Here is a 20471-nt window from a genome sequence, read left to right as displayed (position 1 = left end):
GTAATCTTGCCTACACCAGTCAACAGCATATCTCAGCTGGGCAGCTTTGAAATATTCTTTTAGATTTGGTAAACCCATACCTCCCTTTTCCTTTGAGAGTTGGAGAGTTTCATACCTTACTCTGGGCTTCTTCCCTCCCCAAATAAATCTAGATATTGTCCTATCCCACCTATCAAATTGAGCTTGAGTCACCTCTACAGGCAACGATTGGAATAGGTAAAGAAGCCTTGGTAGAATATTCATTCTAACTGTCTCAATTCTTGAGCTGAAGTCAAGTGGCAGAGTGGGCCATCTATCAATATCGTTTTGCATCACATCGTTGATCTTGCCGTAATTTGCTTTATGTAATTTAGACAATTCCTTGGTAATGTAAATTCCCAAATATTTGATTTTGTTTAGATTGCAATTAAAGTCAAATTTTCCCTTGAATTCTGTGGTTGGAGTATAATTGAGAACTAGCACCTGTGTTTTTGAGATGTTAATTTTATATCCAGATAAATGGCCATATAGTTCTAGTAGCTTCATTAGTTGAGGGAGTGATGCATGTGGTTGCTCAAGATAGGCTGTGACATCATCAGCAAATAGCCCCACCTTGTGGACAGTGCCATTCACTGTCACTCCATTAATTCCTTCATTTTGGCGAATGGCCTCCGCTAAAGGCTCAATGAATAACGCGAAGTGTCGGAGACAAACAGCATCCTTGTCTTGTCGACCTCTGCAAAATGAACTTGTTCGTTAAACTCCCGTTTATTTTAATCCGAGCATTAGGTTGTTGATATAATGTTTTAATACACTGTATTGACTTATTGCTGAACCCTAGTCGTTCCAATACTGCATACAAAAAATTCCAAGACACCCGATCGAATGCTTTTTCTGCATCTAAACTTACTAATAGTGTAGCTTGTTTTCTCTTACTCGCTTGATCAACAATATGCAATGTCCTTCTGATATTATCATGCGTTTGTCTTTCTCTCATGAATCCTGTTTGATCTTCATCTATCAAATCACCTATGAATGAGTTTAACCTTTTGGAGATAATTGTCGTATATATTTTATAATCTACATTTAATAATGAAATAGGTCTGTAGCTCCCACAATATTCTTTATCCTTTCCCGGTTTTGGAATGACTGTGATTATTGCCTCTGACCATGATGGTGGTATCTTATTATTGTGAAGTGTCCAATTGAAGGATCTCAGAAGTATCGATGCCAGCTCTTCCCTAAACACTTTGTACCATTCTGCAGGGTATCCATCGCTGCCCGGGCTTCTATTGTTTTTCAAAGAATTTATTGCATCTATCACCTCTTCCATCTTGATGTCAGCTGTTAATTTGTCATTTTGGAGCCGTCCAATTGAGGGTAAATCTAATGAATTCAAAAAGGTATTAATTTCCGCTTCGGATGCAGGTGTGGGTTGTGAATATAACTCTTTATAATATCCCAAAAATATGTCCTCTATGCTTTCTGGTATATTCGTTAACTCATTTGAATGGGGGTCTCTGATCTTATGTATATGGCCAACTGCTTGCTGTTTGCGAATACGTTTTGCCAACAGTTTAGTTGCGCGCGGGCCTGTTTCATAATATCTTTGTTTGAGAAACAAGCTTTTTTTCTTAACTTCATCTAACAGTTCTTTATTAATGTCTGACTTAGCCAATTTGATTTGCTCCAACACCACGGGGTTTCCCGCAGTATGGTATTCCCTCTCCATTTCTCTTAACCTGTCCGTATTCTTTCTGGATATAATTGATCTTGCCTTTTTGATCAATGCTGAATGCGCTATTAACTTTCCCCTGATGACCGCCTTCATGGCATCCCAAAATATCGTTGGGTCTACTTCCCCATTGCTGTTTTCTTCAAGATATGTCCGAATATCCGCCTTTAACATAATCTTACTCTGCTCACTATTCAGTAGACCCACATTAAACCTCCAAACCGTATTTCGCTTTCTACAATTCAAATTAATTTCTAAATATACTGGATTGTGATCTGAGATATCCGCCCCTCCAATCCCACACTCCTTTACTCTGTAAATATCGTCTTTGCTCATAAGGAAATAGTCTATCCTTGAATGAACTTTATGTACAGCTGGGTAATGTGTATAGTCTTTTTCCTGAGGGTGTAATTGTCTCCACACATCATCCATCCCCATCTCTTCCAGTGATATATTTACAAATCGAGTGACCTGTGTTTTAGTCCTTTTGATACTGGTCGTATCCATTTTGTGATTCAAAACGACATTCAAATCTCCCCCACAAATTAAGACCCCCTCTGACTCGTTTGCTATCTCATCAAACAAAGATTTAAAAAAATCTTTTATCACTTTCAGGAGGAGCGTATATATTTACCAATGTCACTGGTTTGTTCTCTAACCTCCCCTTCACTATAATATATCTCCCCTCCTTGTCTCCAATCTCCCTATCATAATCGAATTGAGTTTTGTTTGATATTAAAATTGCAACACCTCTCCTGCGCCCTTCCTTGTAGGAGCTATAATATGAATGTCTGTACCCATATTTCTTAAGTTTCCCATGCTCTATCTGTGTTAAATGGGTCTCTTGGAGGAATATGATTTGTACATCCTCCTTTTTTAGCTTAATCATAACCTTTTCCCTCTTCTTTAACATATTTAGACCATTAACATTCAGCGACATTATTTTAGTAGTGTGAACCATCTAGACATCTTGATACTCTTTTTCCATATATTCCCACAGAGCTCCATACAAAAAAACTACAAATATAAAACACATTAATCAACAACAAAAATAACTTCCAACTAAAGGGGCCTAACCACCCCGAGTCCCCGTTGGTAGGTGAAGGGGAAATCCTTTTCAGAAAGGGCCCCACTCTAGACTTGACATTTTGCCCATCACATGGGATAAGCCTACAGCCTTGTCTAGGCATGTCCAATATAATGGAGCTCAACTCAGTCAGAACGATACCAATCCTACTTTCTCTGATAGGCCTGGAGCTTCTCTTTCGCTCGCTGTGCAGCTTCACGTCTTCCTTTCGCGCCTTGGACTCGTTGCCACCCTGCTCGCGTCCCAGTCGCCTCCACCTGCTCTGTGGCCGTGGTTGCCGTGTCATCGTCTGGTATCTCGATGTCGCAGCCTCTCGTCTTCATGTCCATCGCAGCTTCCCTGGCATTGTCGTATGTCTTCGTTCCGTTGTTCCAGTGGATCCTTATTTTGGCGAGGGGTGTCTGGAAACGAATTCCTTTACCCTTGAGCACTTTCTTAATGCCCAAATATGATTTTCTTTTCCGGACCACTTCAGCTGCGTAATCGTGATCAAAGTAAATACGTTTGTCCCCTATCTCTATCTTATTCTTTTTCCATGCTTTCTTGAGAATCATTTCTTTTATATCAAACTGTTGAAAGTTCACCACTATTGACCTGGGGGGAGCTGTCGGAGGGGTTTTTTGAGCGAGGGCTCTGTGAGCTCTTTGTATCTGGAGATTGGTCCCTTCTTCTAAGTCAAGTTGAGTATTCAAGAGTTGTTCCACGTACTGGGTAATGGAGCCTCCCTCCGTCTCCTCTGGCACACCAAAGATTCGAATATTGTTCCTCCTTGACCTCCCTTCCAGGTCCATTATTTTTTCTTGCATCTTGCACGTTTGGGTCGACATGTCCATCAGCAGTTCTGTCGAGTCCGCCTGCCATTCCTCTAGCTCGGCTATGCGCTTCTGGGCTTCACGCATGTGCGCTTTCTGCGCCTGTATTTCGCCGTTGCTCTCTGCAAACTTCTGTGTCCTCTCTTCTCGGAAGCAAGCAATCTCTTCCTTCACTTCCCTTTTCACCTCATCTTTGAGTCTGGCAAATTTACCCTCGTAGCTCTTGTTTGAATTCTTGTATCTCTTTAGCGATAGCTGCTAATCCGGCACGCAATGTCTCAGCTGTGGCCGCCGCCATTGTAGCTTCTTCTACCTCGTGTTTGCTATTACCTTGCTCCGACTGTTTCTTCGCTCCCTGTGTATCTGGTGCGTTACCCTTTTGGATTGTACGGCTACCTTTATTCGAATTACCTCCTCTTCTCATTTCTCCTTTTTTTGCGTCGAGTTTAGTGTTTTAGAGGATTTATTTTAGCCAACTTGCGAGGCAGAAAGTTGTGCTGCTATTCAAGTCGCCATCTTACCGGAAGTCCTCCTGTATCTACTTTTAAGTTATAGGCACTTCTAGTAAAATTTTGAAGCACTGCATTAAAATGACAATCATGTATCAAGGGGTTGGGAAGAGTTGTCGATGAATACCAATTGCAAAAAATAGCTTTGCTAGGTGCTGAGGTTTCTAGCATTCAAAACCTGCGTTCCAGCACAGAGTCTTTATTTTGGTAAACAAACCACTCGAGGGCTCTGGGCCCTTTAGAAATCAAATGACCTCCACCACACAACTACGGGTCCCCAGACATTCATCTAACTGGTATGCTTCAACATACCAATGTGGAGGAGCCAGCTTTGCAATACAACTCTAAGAATCAAAAAGCCTTGTCATCCTGCAAAAAATTACATGAATGACACTGCAAAAGTTAAATAAATACAGGTATCACCCCCCCCCCTTTTCTCTCCAATTGTATCCGGCCAATTACCATACTCTTCTGAGCTGTCCTGGTCACTGCTCCACCCCCTCTGCCGAGCCGGGGAGGGCTGCAGACTACCACACGTCTCCTTTGATACATGTGGAGCCGCCAGCCGCTTCTTTTCACCTGACAGTGAGGAGTTTCACCAGGGGGATGTAGCACGTGGGAGGATCATGCTATTCCCCCCAGTTCCCCCTCCCCCCTGAACAGGTGCCCTGACCAACCAGAGGAGGCAACCAGGACACACACCCACATCCAGATTCCCACTTGCAGACACGGCCAATTGTGTCTGTAGAGACGCCCAACCAAGCTGGAGGTAACGGGGATTCGATCCGGCAACGGAATAGACTGCTACGCTACCTGGACACTGGTATCACCTTTGAGAGGGGATGAAAACTGTGGCACAAAAAAAAGGTATAGAAACCAATGCCGAGCTGGCCACGCAAAAGTTGGATAGCTAAGCAGCATTGTCATTAAATACATAGCCATGTGTGATACGTTATTAAAACTGATCAGTATTTTACAACAAGATCATCTCTTCACTTGACATTTTTACAGGATCTCTGCATTAGTTAACTTAATAAAAGTGTGAAATCTTATTAGTATTAGTTGTGTCATTTGTGGGCCAATGTTGCTTAAAGGGACTGGGCATAAATTTGCTGACGTTACAATTCCCTCTGGTCGCTGATAGTGGTAACAAGAAAAACTTTTTACTGAATGTACCTTTAAAGAGTGTACACAATGGCTAAAAAAATAGTGTTGCACAGGCATCTTCTGGTTGAAACTTTCAAATAGGTTGCACTGCTGGCCACATCCCAGTCATGATGTAATAGTCAAGTTTTTTTCCCCACTGACACCCGTGGAAAATCCTTACTATTACATCATGAGGTATAGTTAGCAGTGTAACCTCAAGCTTCAAACTTAAGTGGCCAGTGCAACACTACCTTTCTGCCCTATGTGACTTAGTATTTCATGACTCTAACAAAAACAAAACACCTTGCTGCAAGGTAGAACATGACATTGTGATTTGTGGTAACCTTGTGGCTTCAAGCAGCTTCAACGAGGAATGCCGCCAATACTAATAAGCAGTGTTTAGGGTTATAGGAAACCAACTCAATGTGGTGAGTTCCTGATTGAAGGGGAAAAAAAATCAGTCTTTACACTGACATTTTGGACTTACTTTCTCATCCAGCATGTCAGGATGTTCTGTGAGCCACACACAAAGAAACTGGAAGGCAGCAACGATCATGGAGTGGAGGTCTCTGGACTGGAGAGGAGCCGGGCGGCTACACTGGTACACAATGTAACCACATATAGAGCCGACGGCACGCTTGCGGTCAGCAGATTCCACACCAGCCTTCACCTGAGAAACACGCAAGTGCAAAGAACCTTTACCAAATGGGTCATTCATATGAAACTCTAGATCATGTCCATTTTGGTAGGATTCCTCAAAGCCTAGGTGATAGGTTGGACTAATCCTGCATTGCTATGCTTGGAGACAGTCATGTGGTACTGTCCACCCCTTTTGAAGTCACACACGTTAACTGCTGGCCATGGATCAAATCCAGGAGCCATCTCCTATTATGTCTCCCTCTCAGCTTTCCAACTGTCTTAATTTAAAAAAAAAAAAAGGAAAAAGAAAAATTAAGCTGAGTGAACTACCCACTCTCCTTTAAAAAAGAAAACGCCAGGGATTCTTGGGCAGGTCTCAAAAGGTAGTATTAAGAGAAGCTGACATATTGTTGTTACCATTACCTTAGCTTTTGCTAAGTGATATGGAGGGCTGGTAGTTTCATCTTGCCTAGGTCAGCCAGTTAGTGAAGACTGAACATATAGATATGATACACGAGTCTTGAAGGCATCTGGACACTGTATCCTTACCTTGGCCAGTCCGGCCAGCAGCTCGAGAGCAGCCAGTGAAATGCTCATGTCCTGCCTCCACTGGGAGTTCAGCCTCTGGGTGACCAGGTGGATGCTGCGCACCAACAGGCCTGCCGCTGTATCTGAAAGACCTAGAGCATATAACACCCCGAAATACCAACCACCGCAAAGAAAAGAGCAGAGCAAGACAGAGGACACAAGACTAGAACATCAGAGCTAGGGTACTGACAGCTGTTAGGATCTTGGTTGCCAGATGTGTGCACTAACCCTGTTGCTCTTTACTACAGTTGTCATGCAATTAGTACATGCATGTGAAGAGGAATGGAAATGGAATTCATCACCACACAAAATGAAAACAATCCAATGAAAGATTACAAAAGTATGTAAATCAGTGATTGAATAAGGAACTAACTTTAATTTTGGCAACACTTCTCTTGCTACAAATCAGTTAGAAAAGTCAAACGAGAAGACCAGTTTTACCCACTGGTAAACTAGCATCCAAAGGCACAGCATCACAGCAAACCTCTGAAGCTTTTCTATCACCTACAGAGACATTTTACCCAACGCTTCTTAACTTTGCATACCACTTTAACCACGTTGGCTATGAAAAACACATTTATTCATTCGATTAGTTATATTTTCTGCACACACTTCCAGTGAAATATTCATTCTTGTGAAATTATTTCAAAGAATCTTCCAGCAAGACTATTTTACCTGGTCTGATCAAAGTGGGTTATTGATGCTCAAAAGTTCTTAAGTAAAAAGCACTAGCATTTGTTAGTGTGTAACAGCTGAGGCCTTAGTGAGTTTCCTGTGTGTTTTTACCATAGTCTCGAAGCAGAGCCTGGGCAGGACGCTCAGAGTCTGGGCTGGTGGCCTCAGTGCTGCCACCACTAGTGAAACTGATGCCACTGCTGGTACGGCTATGGTTCTGGCTCCTCACAGTCATGTGACTCCCATCTATACTACCCTAATGCCAAAAAAACATGACAATTTTGATGTCCACCCTCTCCTACTGCAGTGAGAGGAGTAAAATTAGGGTTGGGTGTGTTTAAACAATGATGTAAGACTTACCGTTTCAGTCTGTGCACCTATGGACTCCAACAGCGCTGAGTCCTGGACGATATTCAGCATCGCCCCTAAAAGGAAGAAAAGGATGTACATCATTGAGAGACTTTATCATTGAGAGACTTTAGACATCACTGAGACTTCAACATGCCTTTGTCAGCAAAAATGGCAAGCTGTGATGAATATTAAACAAATGAATAGAACACATAAGTTGGTACCAAGGATGAGTTGTGTGTTGGTGGGGTCAGTTTCAGTCTGCAGGGCTCCTATTAAGACGTTGACCAAACGTAGTCTCAGAGACAGGAAGGACACAGGCTGGTCATGAGGACACCCGTCTTCCTCATTGAATTTCCCTTCCAGCAAAACCTAAAACATACAACACCAAACAATGTGAACACCCCAGCTGTTTACAAACTTTAAGTACGAGTTTAGATGTTCATGATACCGACAAAAAGTTGACACGCCACCACCAATCATCCTGCCAATCTACAACCTAGACATGTGTGGACATTCTTCAGAGGTCTTAGATATACAAAATGATTAGCATGAAATTGTTGAGGCATAGCTTTTTAAGTGCTCAGTGGAAAAACAGAGGGGCTAACTTGGAGTTCAACAGGTGTGGAAAAGTCTGACTGAACCAAGATACTGTAACTATTCTGTTAACTATAACTAGTTTACAAAATAAAGACGTGCTAAGAGATAGCTGAGTGATTAACTGGCTTCAGTTGCCCAAATTGAGCTTTTTCCAACTCACCTCCTTCCTGCCATACATACATATCTACTACAACTTCTACTACTACTTTTGGCTGCTCCCATTGGGGGTTGCCACAGCAGATCATCCGTTTCCATCTCTTCCTGTCCTCTGCATCTTCCTCTGTCACGCCAGCCACCTGCATGTCCTCCCTCCCCACATTCATAAACCTCCTCTTTGGCCTTCCTCTTTTCCTTTTCCCTGGCAGCTCCATATTCAGCATCTTTCTCCCAATATACCCAGCATCTCTCCTCTGGACATGTCCAAACCATCTCAATCTTGCCTCTCTTGCTTTGTATCCAAACCGTCCAACCTGAGCTGTCCCTCTTAATATAATCGTTCCTAATCCTGTCCTTCTTCGTCACTCCCGATGAAAATCTTAGCATCTTCAACTCTGCCACCTCCAGCTCCACCTCCTGTCTTTTCGTCAGTGCCACCATCTCCAAACCATACAACATAGCTGGTCTCACTACCATCTTGTAAACTCTCCCTTCAACTCTTGCTGGTACCTTGTCGCAAATCACTCCTGACACTCTTCTCCACCCACTCCACCCTGCCTGCACTCTCTTCTTCACCTCTCTTCTGTACTCCCCGTTACTCTGAACAGTTGACCCCAAATATTTAAACTCATATGCCTTCGTCACCTCCACTCCTTGCATCCTGACCATTCCACTGTCCTCCCTCTCATTCACGCATAGGTATCCCATCTTGCTTCTACTGACTTTCATTCCTCTTCTCTCCAGTGCATACCTCCACCTCTCCAGGCTCTCCTCAACCTGCACCCTACTCTTGCTACAGATCACAATGTCATCCGTGAACATCGTAGTCCACAGAAACTCCTGCCTGATGTCGTCCATCAAACAGCCCATCACTATCGCAAACAAGAAAGGGCTCAGAGCCGATCCTTGATGTAATCCCACCTCGAACCCATCTGTTGTTCCAACTACACACCTCACCACTGTCACACTGCCCTCATACATATCCTGCACCACTCCTACATACTTCTCTGCCACTCTTGACTTTCTCATACAATACCACACCTCCTCTTGGCACCCTGTCATATGCTTTCTCTAAAGCAGCGTGTCCCAACCCAGTCCTCAAGGAACCCCTATCTTGCAGATTTTCATTGTAACCCTGCATAGGTAGCCCTGCTTGTACTTACTCAACCAATCATCTCACAGCACTTAATTATGCAAGGTGTGCAACATCTGGCATAATTCATTGCTGATTGGTTGAATAACTACAAACAGGTACCTATTCAGGGTTGCAAAGAAAATCTGCAGGATAGGGGGTCCTTGAGGACTGGGTTGGGAAACACTGCTCTAAAGCCAAAAAGACACAATGTAACTCCTTCCTGCCATACATATAAAGAATAATTATTATTGTATGGAAAATGAGAACAATAAGACCCAGACCTCTGACATTGTTGTGATCAAACATAGGCCAAAAAATTCAATGGGGATATAAGGTTATTGACTAATCATTGTAATAACATAATTTAGTTTTAACGGCTGCAGAAATAAAATTACATGTCTTCCACGCTAGGTGACAGTCATCATTTCAATCCATTATCTATTACCTGGACTGCCTGTACAGATGAGGGTATAGCAGAAAAAAAATGTTATTTAATTATCAAAACATTGCAATGGGATCTGAAACTTTGTTAATCACAAGAAGGGTGGGATGCAAAGCTGTAAAAACCTCTGATTTGATGTTGCCAAAGTGGTGTGGCAAGGGCAGCATGGCCAGCAGGATGTTTATGGAGGCTCTCCTCAGGTCAGTGGGGTTTACATACATCTTGAACTTGGAGAGCTCTCTGTAAGAGGAAGAAGAGCTTGAATGAACAGGAAGTTTTTCTAAGTATGGCAACTCATGCCTTGACATTATATGGGTTTTGTACAATGCTACAAATACACTTAAACTGTGCCTATGTGTGTTAGTGAATAGGATAGAACAGGATTTTAACCTAACCTATCTGGCAGAATGGTCTCCAGAGCAGCTATGAAGTAGGGCACCACAACATTGATGCCTTTTAGATCAGAGCAGAAGAGAGAGGAAGAGTTGAGGATGATGGAAGCCAGGACCGGTCTGCAAATGAACTCAGAGATCTGCAGGCCCTGAATAAGGACCATGTAGAACCTGCACAAATAAGGAGAATAACTCTTTTTACCACAATGGAAAATTAATAAAAGCATTTACAGAAAGTTGCCAATGAGGAGCAAAGTTTCAAACATAGTCTATAAATTATTTTCATTTTATAGTTCATCAACTTTTATAAACCAGTAACAATTAGATTGGAGTACAAGAGTGTCAAATTGCAGTGGAAATTTAGCTGATGCTTTGACGCTTGCTTCACTAGCTTAGAATGGAGACACCAAGAGACGTGTGTGTGTGTGTGTGTGTAAAAATGAAGTACTAAGCTTGCTGAGTAAAAGCTAAAAAAAAAGCAGGCAAAATAAAGTTGACTTCTTTCAAAAGAAATAACAACTCTGCTCTTAAAGCTGCAGAATGTAGAGTTTTAATGAATAAATGGCACCATATTTTCCATTTCATACATGTGTTCAGATGCTACAAGACTAAATTCACCCATTCACAATGTATGATAACTCAGTGATTCTGCCTATTTTCATCTCTGACCCTCTAAAACTGACTGGTTACAACTATTATTTTACCTTTCCTGGAAATCTTGTCGGCAGACAAAAAGCGATATGTTACATGCGTTTTATCAGTAAAACTTTATGCCTGTGTTGGAACTTTCCCCAGAAAAATAAAAGATCCTGTGGGAAACACTGGCTTAGTCACATTACCTGGACAGGTACACAGGGAGAATTTCTTCCCCCGTTTTCTTGCTGCAGAAGATGCGACAGAGAGTCCCACAAGCCTCAGCTCGACCTGCCTCGTAGCTTTCTGGGAACTCATTGGCATCAAACATGGGGTTGGACACCATGGAGTCCGTGGACATCTGGGAGCCCTTCCTCCTGAGCTCCAGACCCACCTGAGTGGCTATGGCTGAAGAAAGCAGGAAGAGACAGAGAATGAAAGGACCGTGAATTGAAGCGTGTATGTGTGCACGTATAAAATCAGAGGCATTTTCAGACATTTTCAGTATATGCACACTGTTGCAACAAAGTAAAAAGACCTTAAACATAATTAGATCATAAGGCAGACAAAAAAAAACAACAACGCTCAAACCAAAGAACGACGAGGACTTAAATGACAGCAAACGCACACTCACACCAATTAACAAGCATACAAAGAAGGGACCTCTGACACAAAGAGTTTGCCACTAGCTATAACTGACACAAAGCGCAGCAAGGATAATGTGTTTATATCAAAACCGTGACAGTCATTCCCAGATGCAAGACCACAATGCAAAATCCCTGTGTCAGCCCCCTCGCTGTTGTGATAAGATCACTGTCACTCAAGGTACATACCATTCACTTCATGCATTGAGGCACCAAACCAATGAAATCCAAACTCAAGTGAACTGACAAAACATAAGGAAATTACAGGGAACAAAACACCAATGCTGAACTTGGGGGGGGGGGGGCAGGGTCTGGGGTAAATAATAAGGATTAGTGTGACAAAAACAAAAAAAATAAAATAAATGAAAAAATTTGAAACGTTATGGTCAAGACAAGTGGTGACTTGGTGACTCCATTCCATCACCATCAGAGATCGCTGAGAGGACGCTGGTACACGTTTGTATGACAGGGGGTTGGTACAGAATAAAAAGAAGAAAAATAACAATGACAATGATCATGATCATGAAGAAAATGAACTGAAAAGCAGGAATTTGTCAAGAACCGACTGCTAATCAAGTGAGGAAAAAAAGCTGACGTTCCTACTTACAAGATTTATAAGAAAGGAGAATTTGGATAAAAGAGGCTGCAAGATAACAGAAATAGTGGAGAGAGACAAAATCAAAGCAGATCCAATATTTGTGGGGTCAATTCATATAAGGCATGAATTGTGTGTGTGTGTGTTTTCTGTTATTTTTTTTTTTGTTCGTTCTCCTCAATGGATGACCTTCAACCCACTTCAACCACTGGAACAGCACTCAGACATGGCGAACACATGCAAGACACCACACCAATAACAGACAAAATAAATGGAAAGCCTGTGATACGTATATGCCCAATTTCTTTCCAAATGCCACGTTTTCATTAAGCACCTCTACAGACAATATTACATTTCAAGGCATTCTATGGTTATAAAGTCAATAAAATAAGCTGTGTGAAATCTTGGGACTCCTATTCACTATGCAGACCACATATTTATAGCTTCTATGTGGTACGAGCGGAGTTTAAATACTGGGCAAATGTCACTGACTTCTGAATCAGACTGATATCTCACACCAGCCCACTTCTAACCAAGCCCTCCACTCCCACAAAGGCACAGCAAAGTAAAAAAAAAAAGAAAAGAAAGAAAAATGAAAGGATATCCTGAACATCACACAGCAAAAGAACACAGGCACTGTGAACATACATAACTCCACATTCCACAAATACACTAATAAAACACTAATGAACACAAAAACAAACACCCACCCGCCCATGCAAAAATGAAATGTTGGCCTAAAATATTATAGCAACTGAGCTGTTAAATGACAGGTTAAGGCTATCTCATTACCAGTCATGCTGGGGTCTCGGCTGAGACCACTGTGGAGCTTACAGTGGACCAGAGCAGCGTCAAAGAGCCACTGTCCAAACAGGTTTAGAATGCTGTTGACTTTTGGCCTGGCTGGGGCCGGCAGGGGCCGAGACTCCCAGCTGCTCTGGTTGGGGCTCGAGAGTAGGGTTGGGGAAGATGACGTCTGCTGCTGTTGCTGCTGCTGGGACCCCTTGGTTGGTTGCCCACCACTGCCCTATAGGGTTGAGGTAAACAACTGAATAAATAAATGACTTTTAATTTGGCTGGAGACATAAATAGTATGAACTATGCTTTACGGCCTACAGAGTATTAGTCCAAAAAATAAAGCGATAGCTGGAGAGCTTTTTCTTTTTTGGATTTTCCCCCCCTTTTCTCCCAAATTGCACTTGGCCAATTACCCCACTCTTAGGCGCTGTCCCAGTCACTGCTCCACCCCACTCTGCCGATCCGGGGAGGGCTTCAGACTACCACATGCCTCCTCCGATACATCTGGAGTCGACAGCCGCTTCTTTTCACCTGACTGTGAGGAGTTTCACCAGGGGGACGTAGCGCATGGGAGGCTCACGCTATTCCCCCCAGTTCCCCCTCCCCCCTGAACAGGCGCCCCGACTGACCAGAGCAAGTGCCAGTGCAACGACCAGGACACATACGCACATCCAGCTTCCCACCCGCAAACACGGCAAATTGTGTCTGTAGGGACGCCCGACCAAGCCGCGGGTAACACGGGGATTCAAACTGGTGATCCCCATGTTGGTAGGCAACGGAATAGACCGCTACGCCACCCGAATACCTGGAAATTGTTTCCATTTGGCCATATTAGAAGAGGACCGAACTAAAACCTGTTCTTAATTTTGCATTTTTGAAAGTGATTATTGCATTTCCCGCAGGAACTCACAGTTGAACTCTTGCTGGTGGTTTTGGTGACCACAGTGTGTCTTTGCTTGCGGTTATGAGGGGGTGTGGTGTTGTTGACAGAGGGAGGTGGGGACATGCTCAGTCTATTGACTGGGGTGGGTGGGGCGCTGTCAGCTCTGGGGCGTGATATACCTATTGAGAGGAGAGTGAAATGAGATGTACTGGAGGCAACAGTGCAAAAGGCAGACAGTGGTGGGATTTGTCCAGTTGAGGTTCACCCTCAAGATCTCTCCAACATGGTTTCTTTCCCTCGGTGGAATAAAAGAATTGATCAACCTTAGAAAACAATCAATGAAGAATAAATAAAACAGATTTCCCCCTCTCTCATTCAGAGGCAAGAACTTATTACTGTGGTTTGGTGAGTAGAATATTTTGCCATTTGTAATGTTAAAAAGGAGAGATGGAAAAAAGGCGATTTCAGATTTTTGATGAGAATCACACAAGAGCTTTCACACAGCAATTTTGCACAACCAAGGTTAGACATGAATCACCCATATTTATCCACTTTGTTCAGATACCTAAAATTAGTGCCTGCTGCAGATACCTTGTTGATAAATTGACATTTAACTTGTGTGCAAATCTGATAAATTTGAGGTTGGTTTGAGATCAGAATTTAACACCACGTGTTAGGCATCATCACCACCAAGAAGCAAAGTCTGTCCCACATGCCAATCTTTTTATAACGGGAGTCGACTGAGGCTTTGTACCATGAGAGAGTAGCACCGGACAAAAAGAGAACACCTTCTCTCGTACGTCTCTCTTTTCAACAAAGACACCTATAAAGTACAGAAAAAAATATGCAAGGACATGTTTCTAATCAAATAATTGAGCAGATACTCCTGACAGGCATCCACTACTTTGCTTTCTGCAGCTGACAGCTGTAGCAGAGAACCCGATTCCTGGCACTACCACAAACATTAAATATGTGCTTTACCATTTCAATCTGATCCATCCTTGGCTTTCAAACATGTTCTAGGTCTATAGCACCTGGATAAATATAACTCCTAATACATCCCTCCCAAAAGACCCGCCACTGAGTTCTAACCCCTACATGCTCTTACCCAAGAAGGCATCCACTAGACAGCTGATGCCCCTCATGGCCCTGAAGAAGATCTGCGGCAGTTGCTTTAGACAAGGGTGGAGCACCACCTCATGGGTGATGCCACTGGAGTTAAGGAACTGCTCCTGGAACTTTGGGGTGGTGCTCACTATCGCCGGGTTGCTCAGGTCTACCGGGTTGCTGCAGAAAACGAAATCAGAAAATGAAAGCCACTTTAGTTGACATTGTATTCTTACAACAAATTGTATTCTTACAATGGATTTGTTCTCTGCATTTAACCTATCCTATTGTACAGGAGCAGTGGGCAGCTGCAGCACTCGGGGACAAACTCCCATTTCTTCTTTCCACTGCCTTGCTCAGGGGCACAGACAGGAGTATTAACCCTAACATGCATGTCTTGATGGTGAGAGGAAACCAGAGTACCAGGATGAAACCCACGCAGATACGGGGAGAACATGCAAACTCCACACAGAAAGGACCTGGGACGGCCTGGGGTTTGAACCCAGGACCTTCTTGCTGTGAGGCAACAACGCTAACCACTGAGCCACTGTGCCACCCTGAACAACAAAACACAACAGAAGATCCAGGTGGCTTCTATCTAAAAGCTTGCAGGGGTTCTCAGTTCTTAAACTATATTGGGCCGTTGTCCTGAAGTGATATTCTTGCGTTGATAAAAGATTTGAGTTCATAGACTTAATTTCAATCAAAGTTGGACGGGGAATGAGATGAACTCTCTCCAGGGACTTCTTATTCCGATGCTTTAAATACTAAACGCTTATCCAGCCCATGAGGATGAACAAGATTGGAGCTAGATTATCTTCAATTTCAAGTTCAGTTAATATATTCCTATACTAATGGAACTTTTCCATGACTACTCCATAAGTTTTAGCTTGATTTCCATCGCCAATAGCAACTATTTTTAGAACTGCCAATTAAAAGGTGCGTTTTAGCACAATATGATGTAGAAGTCGGTCATATTTTCAAATACCGCATACAAGCAACTCAAATTTTTTTGCAAGTCATATTTTGTACTGTACTTTTAATAAAGATGTTGCTGCTTTACTCGGATTCCCAGGACCTGGAAACTGTATTTTCAAATGTACTTACTTTTCTGGGTTTTTCATGACTGTATGAACCCTGCAAGTAACAAGACTCCAAACTGCTACATTACTGTCGCTCTCTATACCTGAGCATGTGGAGGAAGCGGTACCAAGTCTGTGCCACACAATCATTGTCCATCTCCACTGGGATCAAATTGGCATCTTCATCGGGAACTTTAAAAGGAGGGAAGGAGGGGCCATGGGTGAAACGCAACAGCCTGGATTGAAAGAAAAGACACACATAGTGAAACATTATCATACTTGGATATTTTTGGACCTTAAAGACCCTTAACTGATAAACAGGTCCTTTAAAATTAATATAAGGATGGCTGGGAAGGAACAGTTCAGAAACGACACATTAGTTCAGGAAGAGTTTTGATTGACAAGTAATCTTGCTAGAGTCCTGTTTTTAGGCATTTCAAGTATTAACCTAATTATTTTTTTGGCTGGACCAGCCAGCGGGCCAGCCCTACAAACGCAAATGTCACTGACTGGCTGGGTGACTGACTTACTGACTGACTGAGTGATCATGTTGACATGATTGGGCTGCTGGATCAGGTGACCAACAACGTCACTGAAGTTACACGATAGGTCAGCCAAGCACTGAGCGGCATGAGGGAGAACGCACAGCTAAAGCACCCCAAATAACAACCACTCTTGACAAAACACTCACTGGCAAATTCACAAAAGGATTGCGTGTATTTTGTGTCCACTAAACCTGCACAAATAAGACAAAAAAGAAACCGAGTTGTTCTCAAAGCAGCCGCAAAGACTGAAACGCACTCTTAACTGCTTTGCCAAGCAAATAGCGTCTTGGTGCTCTGGTGCTATTTGCACGTATCTAAATTAGGAATATGCATACATATGGCGCAAAATTGGCCATTTTCTATGCAAATGAGCTTCACTGCAAAAAAAAAAAGAAAAAAAAGTCCCATTCACAAACACCAGTGCTAAAAGCCACATGCAGTTAAGAGTGAAAATTATTAGCGTCTTCAGAGAGTTGGTGGTAACTGAAGCACATTTATAAGGGGTGTCACGCCCAGTCTTTCCAGTGATCATGGCAGCATCGATTGCAGCCAGGCAAAGGCATCGTCATGCCAGGCGTGCTCTTGAGCAGCTATTTCAAAGGAGAATATCACTTTTTGATTTAACCAAGACCAAAATCATTCGCAGATACAGGTAGCCAGGTCAAACAATTCTTGCTATACTTGATGACATCGAGGGCGACATTGAACCTGCCTCCTGTGTTCTTGATGCAAAGCCAACATTTATACTTTGCCACATAGATAATTGCAGTCAGATGCAAAACAAGGGCAAATTCCACTCGGCTGCAAAACTTAATGCCCATGTTTGTACTGTAACATCATTAGCACAATATCTTTGGTGAATCAGACCTGGAGATGGGGCAGATAGCAGTTGCAAATGATGCGCAATTCATGGTGCCATTAGTGGCCACAATCCATTTTTTGTGCATTCGCCTGTCAATACAGAATGATTCTTAACGAGAGACATCCGCAGGTAGAAACAGATGAAAGAGGAAGGGGAGTTAACAGATAATTTAATTGTAACTACAACTATTGTAATTAAGTTCTCAGTTCTCTTTTAAATCAAACATCCCAAGATATTAGTGGAAAGTATTGTTCTTCTTGCAACTGCATTTATAGGTCCTTTTTGGATATGTCTAAGTTTCAATAAAGACATTTTTAATTACACGGAGTGCCTTGGTCAGAGAGATTTGTTCTCTTTTTCTCATCTGCATTTATACCTTCTTTTTTTTTTAATTACTCGAATGTAGCTTAACCATGTCAAGTGATATGCTACTTTAGTACACTTTAACAACAAATATTACTGGGACCACTACAGAAAATTGCAGATGAACATTTAATATCCAGGAATTCCCATTATACACATTACTACTGACTATCCCTGTATCAAATTGGCCACAATTTCGAACACTGACCATACATAGTCCAGCCATATACTAGGTTTTGACCTAGTCTTGTTTCACCAGATACTCTATCAGCTTTTACCAGATATTTTTCAAACACTAACTCGATCAAAATTTTCAAGTGGTCTGTATGTAAAATTTGAAGCCAAAGTTTTGAGCTGATGAGCATTATAAGAGATAAAAAAAAAAAAATTTTTCACAGAGCCATCCAGTGTCATCAATACCTGGAGGTGAGGGCACAAGCCACTCTGCTCCACTGCTCCACCACAGGAGGGTGGTGTCTCCAATTTGCCAGCATCTCACGCGCTGTCTTCCAGTATGGTGGGGTGGGGAAGCAGCGGGCACATGCCAGTAGCCACACCTCGAACAATACTGCCATCAGCTTCTCTGCCAGTTTCTCTGCCACCCCAACTGACCACAGGGAAACATATTAGTGTTAGCAGGTGGGTGTAAAAAGTAAACATATCAATTGTCCATTGAACATCATTGAAAAAAATTCTACACTGGTCACTGAGATAGATTGATGTTGTGAGCAAAAATGCCTTTGTCACAACAGATTCAGTTACCAGGAGAACTACTAACAAAAGTCTGTACAAAAAAGACTGAAGTTAGTCACATGATCATGCAACTCTTATCAGAGCCATCGCTAAGAAGAAGTAAATAAACCTGATGGTGGGCATATTTTGCGATTGTTCATGACATGAGACAGATCTCAGTCTGTTTTGAAGGGTGGAGCCAAAACTAATCACCTAACCATGAATACTTTTTAAACTAGAACGACTGGGATTTCACCCCTACCTAAAACGACTATGGGCAGTCAACATGACCGCCAGTTTTTAAAACTATATTCTGTCAAGATAAATACCCAACTGAGATATTAATGCATTGCGTATGATAGATAGTATGTCTGTTAGGAAATGACTGACACCAAACATAATATTTTAACAACTACAATACTATTTTAAACAATTTAAACTTCCGAGAGACATGGTCGAACTTGAATAGCAAAACTGAAAAAGTGAAAATATTACCTGAAAAACAGAACAGAAAACACATATTGCTAATCTAACAAACGTAACAAGGCCTATAAAATGTGAAATGTAAAAAAAGAACCAAAAATAAATATTGAAACGGTCCAAAACAACAACCGGAACTTAAAAACCACTAGAACGCCCATGGTTTTTAAACTCCATATTCTGTCAAGATAAATACCCAGTTGAGATATTAATGCATTACATATGTTAGTACGTCTGTTAAGAAACAACTGACACCAACATTAACATTTTAACAACTTTAATACTATTTTTCAAACAATTTAAAACCGCCGCTGTCCAACGCCTGTAAATACTGCAATGCCTCGGTGGTAGTCATGGTTCATCTGAAATAGCATCTATAACCAGAAATGTTGGCAATCACCAAAAATCAAGTTTAGACTATTTCTCTGCACTGGAGAACACTAGTGTGTTTCTAGGACAGAGCAATGAACTTGGCAAAGGAAATGATGCGACCAACACACGTCATAAATAGTGACATGACGCGCATGGTTGTTTTAGGTACATCTTATCACAACTTTTTTTTTTGCAATTGATCTAAAATTCACTTTAATGCAAATATATGCAATTTTAGGAGCATTCAGGGAGTGGCAGATCTGTATCTTTTTTTCTTTTCTTTTTTTTAAAGTTATTAAACTTTGAAAATCGTTCGTGTTAAAGAGCCATTATTATCAATTTAGAAAGTGGGGTTGTGGCCTACAAGGTGGGCTTACCTCCAATAGACGGTGGAGCTAGTAGTGTGTCATTAACACGGAGCAGGAAGAGCAGCAGCACCTCCCAGGTCTCCCTCACCATGGAAACTGACTCTCTCGCCAGCTTCTGGACTGCTGTCAGAACTTGCTGGCACAGCCTGATGTGGTTCAAACTGTGCATCTCAGGCCTAGAGTGAGAAAGGGGGCAATTGAGTGGTGGAAAGGTAGCGACAACAAAGGACAGGGGGAGAGAGAAGGGATAAAAGAGAATGAAAGTGAAAGGCAGAAACTATGACATACACCAAAGGGTGGTTGGAGGGTAAGAGAGAAAGCCCTTACCCACTGTCAGAACTTAACCATAATCTGGAACTTTCTGCATCTAGAACATTTAAGAACGTGTGGAAATTCTGGTATAGGTTTTTCTTTTTATTTCCATTGTATTTCAAGAACCACAAAGCTTGGGAAATATGACACAAAAAGTGACAGTCACCTTAACCATGTCACTTGTCATGTCGCACTGTTGTGCACAGTAAACAATACTAGTTCTCCTGCCGCTGCTTTTAAAAGGATCTAGGAACTATCTCCAAGACAAGGCTGTCACCAACGGAAACAAAATTAGAATGCAAAACTTAAGTTCAAGCCGGTTAACTTCCAACAGTGGGTAAGGGCTTAAAGGGTCCAATTGTGAAAGGCACAAGTAAAGACGTTTAAAAAGGTAGAACTAAAACCCACCAACAGATAAGAAACACAATAGCAGCAAAATGGCTGGGAAGGGA

At 42.2% G+C, this 20471-nt stretch overlaps 1 protein-coding gene across 1 annotated transcript in view; it reads right to left on the bottom strand.

Annotated features, from left to right (window-relative positions):
- The window catches only part of ralgapb (Ral GTPase activating protein non-catalytic subunit beta), a 37129-nt gene that overhangs the window by 15150 nt on the left and 1508 nt on the right, over positions 1 to 20471 (bottom strand). Inside the window, exons 4-17 of the mRNA XM_056272935.1 lie at positions 19717 to 19883; positions 18176 to 18362; positions 16090 to 16221; positions 14905 to 15083; positions 13824 to 13975; positions 12908 to 13142; positions 11083 to 11284; positions 10247 to 10414; positions 9977 to 10091; positions 7743 to 7890; positions 7531 to 7595; positions 7282 to 7426; positions 6457 to 6587; positions 5756 to 5938 (exon numbers count right to left, since the gene is read on the bottom strand). Coding sequence (XP_056128910.1) covers positions 5756 to 5938; positions 6457 to 6587; positions 7282 to 7426; positions 7531 to 7595; positions 7743 to 7890; positions 9977 to 10091; positions 10247 to 10414; positions 11083 to 11284; positions 12908 to 13142; positions 13824 to 13975; positions 14905 to 15083; positions 16090 to 16221; positions 18176 to 18362; positions 19717 to 19883 — 2209 coding nt within the window. The remainder of the gene's footprint in view (positions 1 to 5755; positions 5939 to 6456; positions 6588 to 7281; positions 7427 to 7530; positions 7596 to 7742; positions 7891 to 9976; positions 10092 to 10246; positions 10415 to 11082; positions 11285 to 12907; positions 13143 to 13823; positions 13976 to 14904; positions 15084 to 16089; positions 16222 to 18175; positions 18363 to 19716; positions 19884 to 20471) is intronic.

Source organism: Lampris incognitus, chromosome 2 (assembly GCF_029633865.1).
Source record: "Lampris incognitus isolate fLamInc1 chromosome 2, fLamInc1.hap2, whole genome shotgun sequence".
In the NCBI taxonomy this organism is placed as follows: Eukaryota; Metazoa; Chordata; class Actinopteri; order Lampriformes; family Lampridae; genus Lampris; species Lampris incognitus.
The sequence above is the reverse complement of the archived record's forward strand: the minus strand, read 5'-3'. Positions and strand labels throughout refer to the sequence as shown.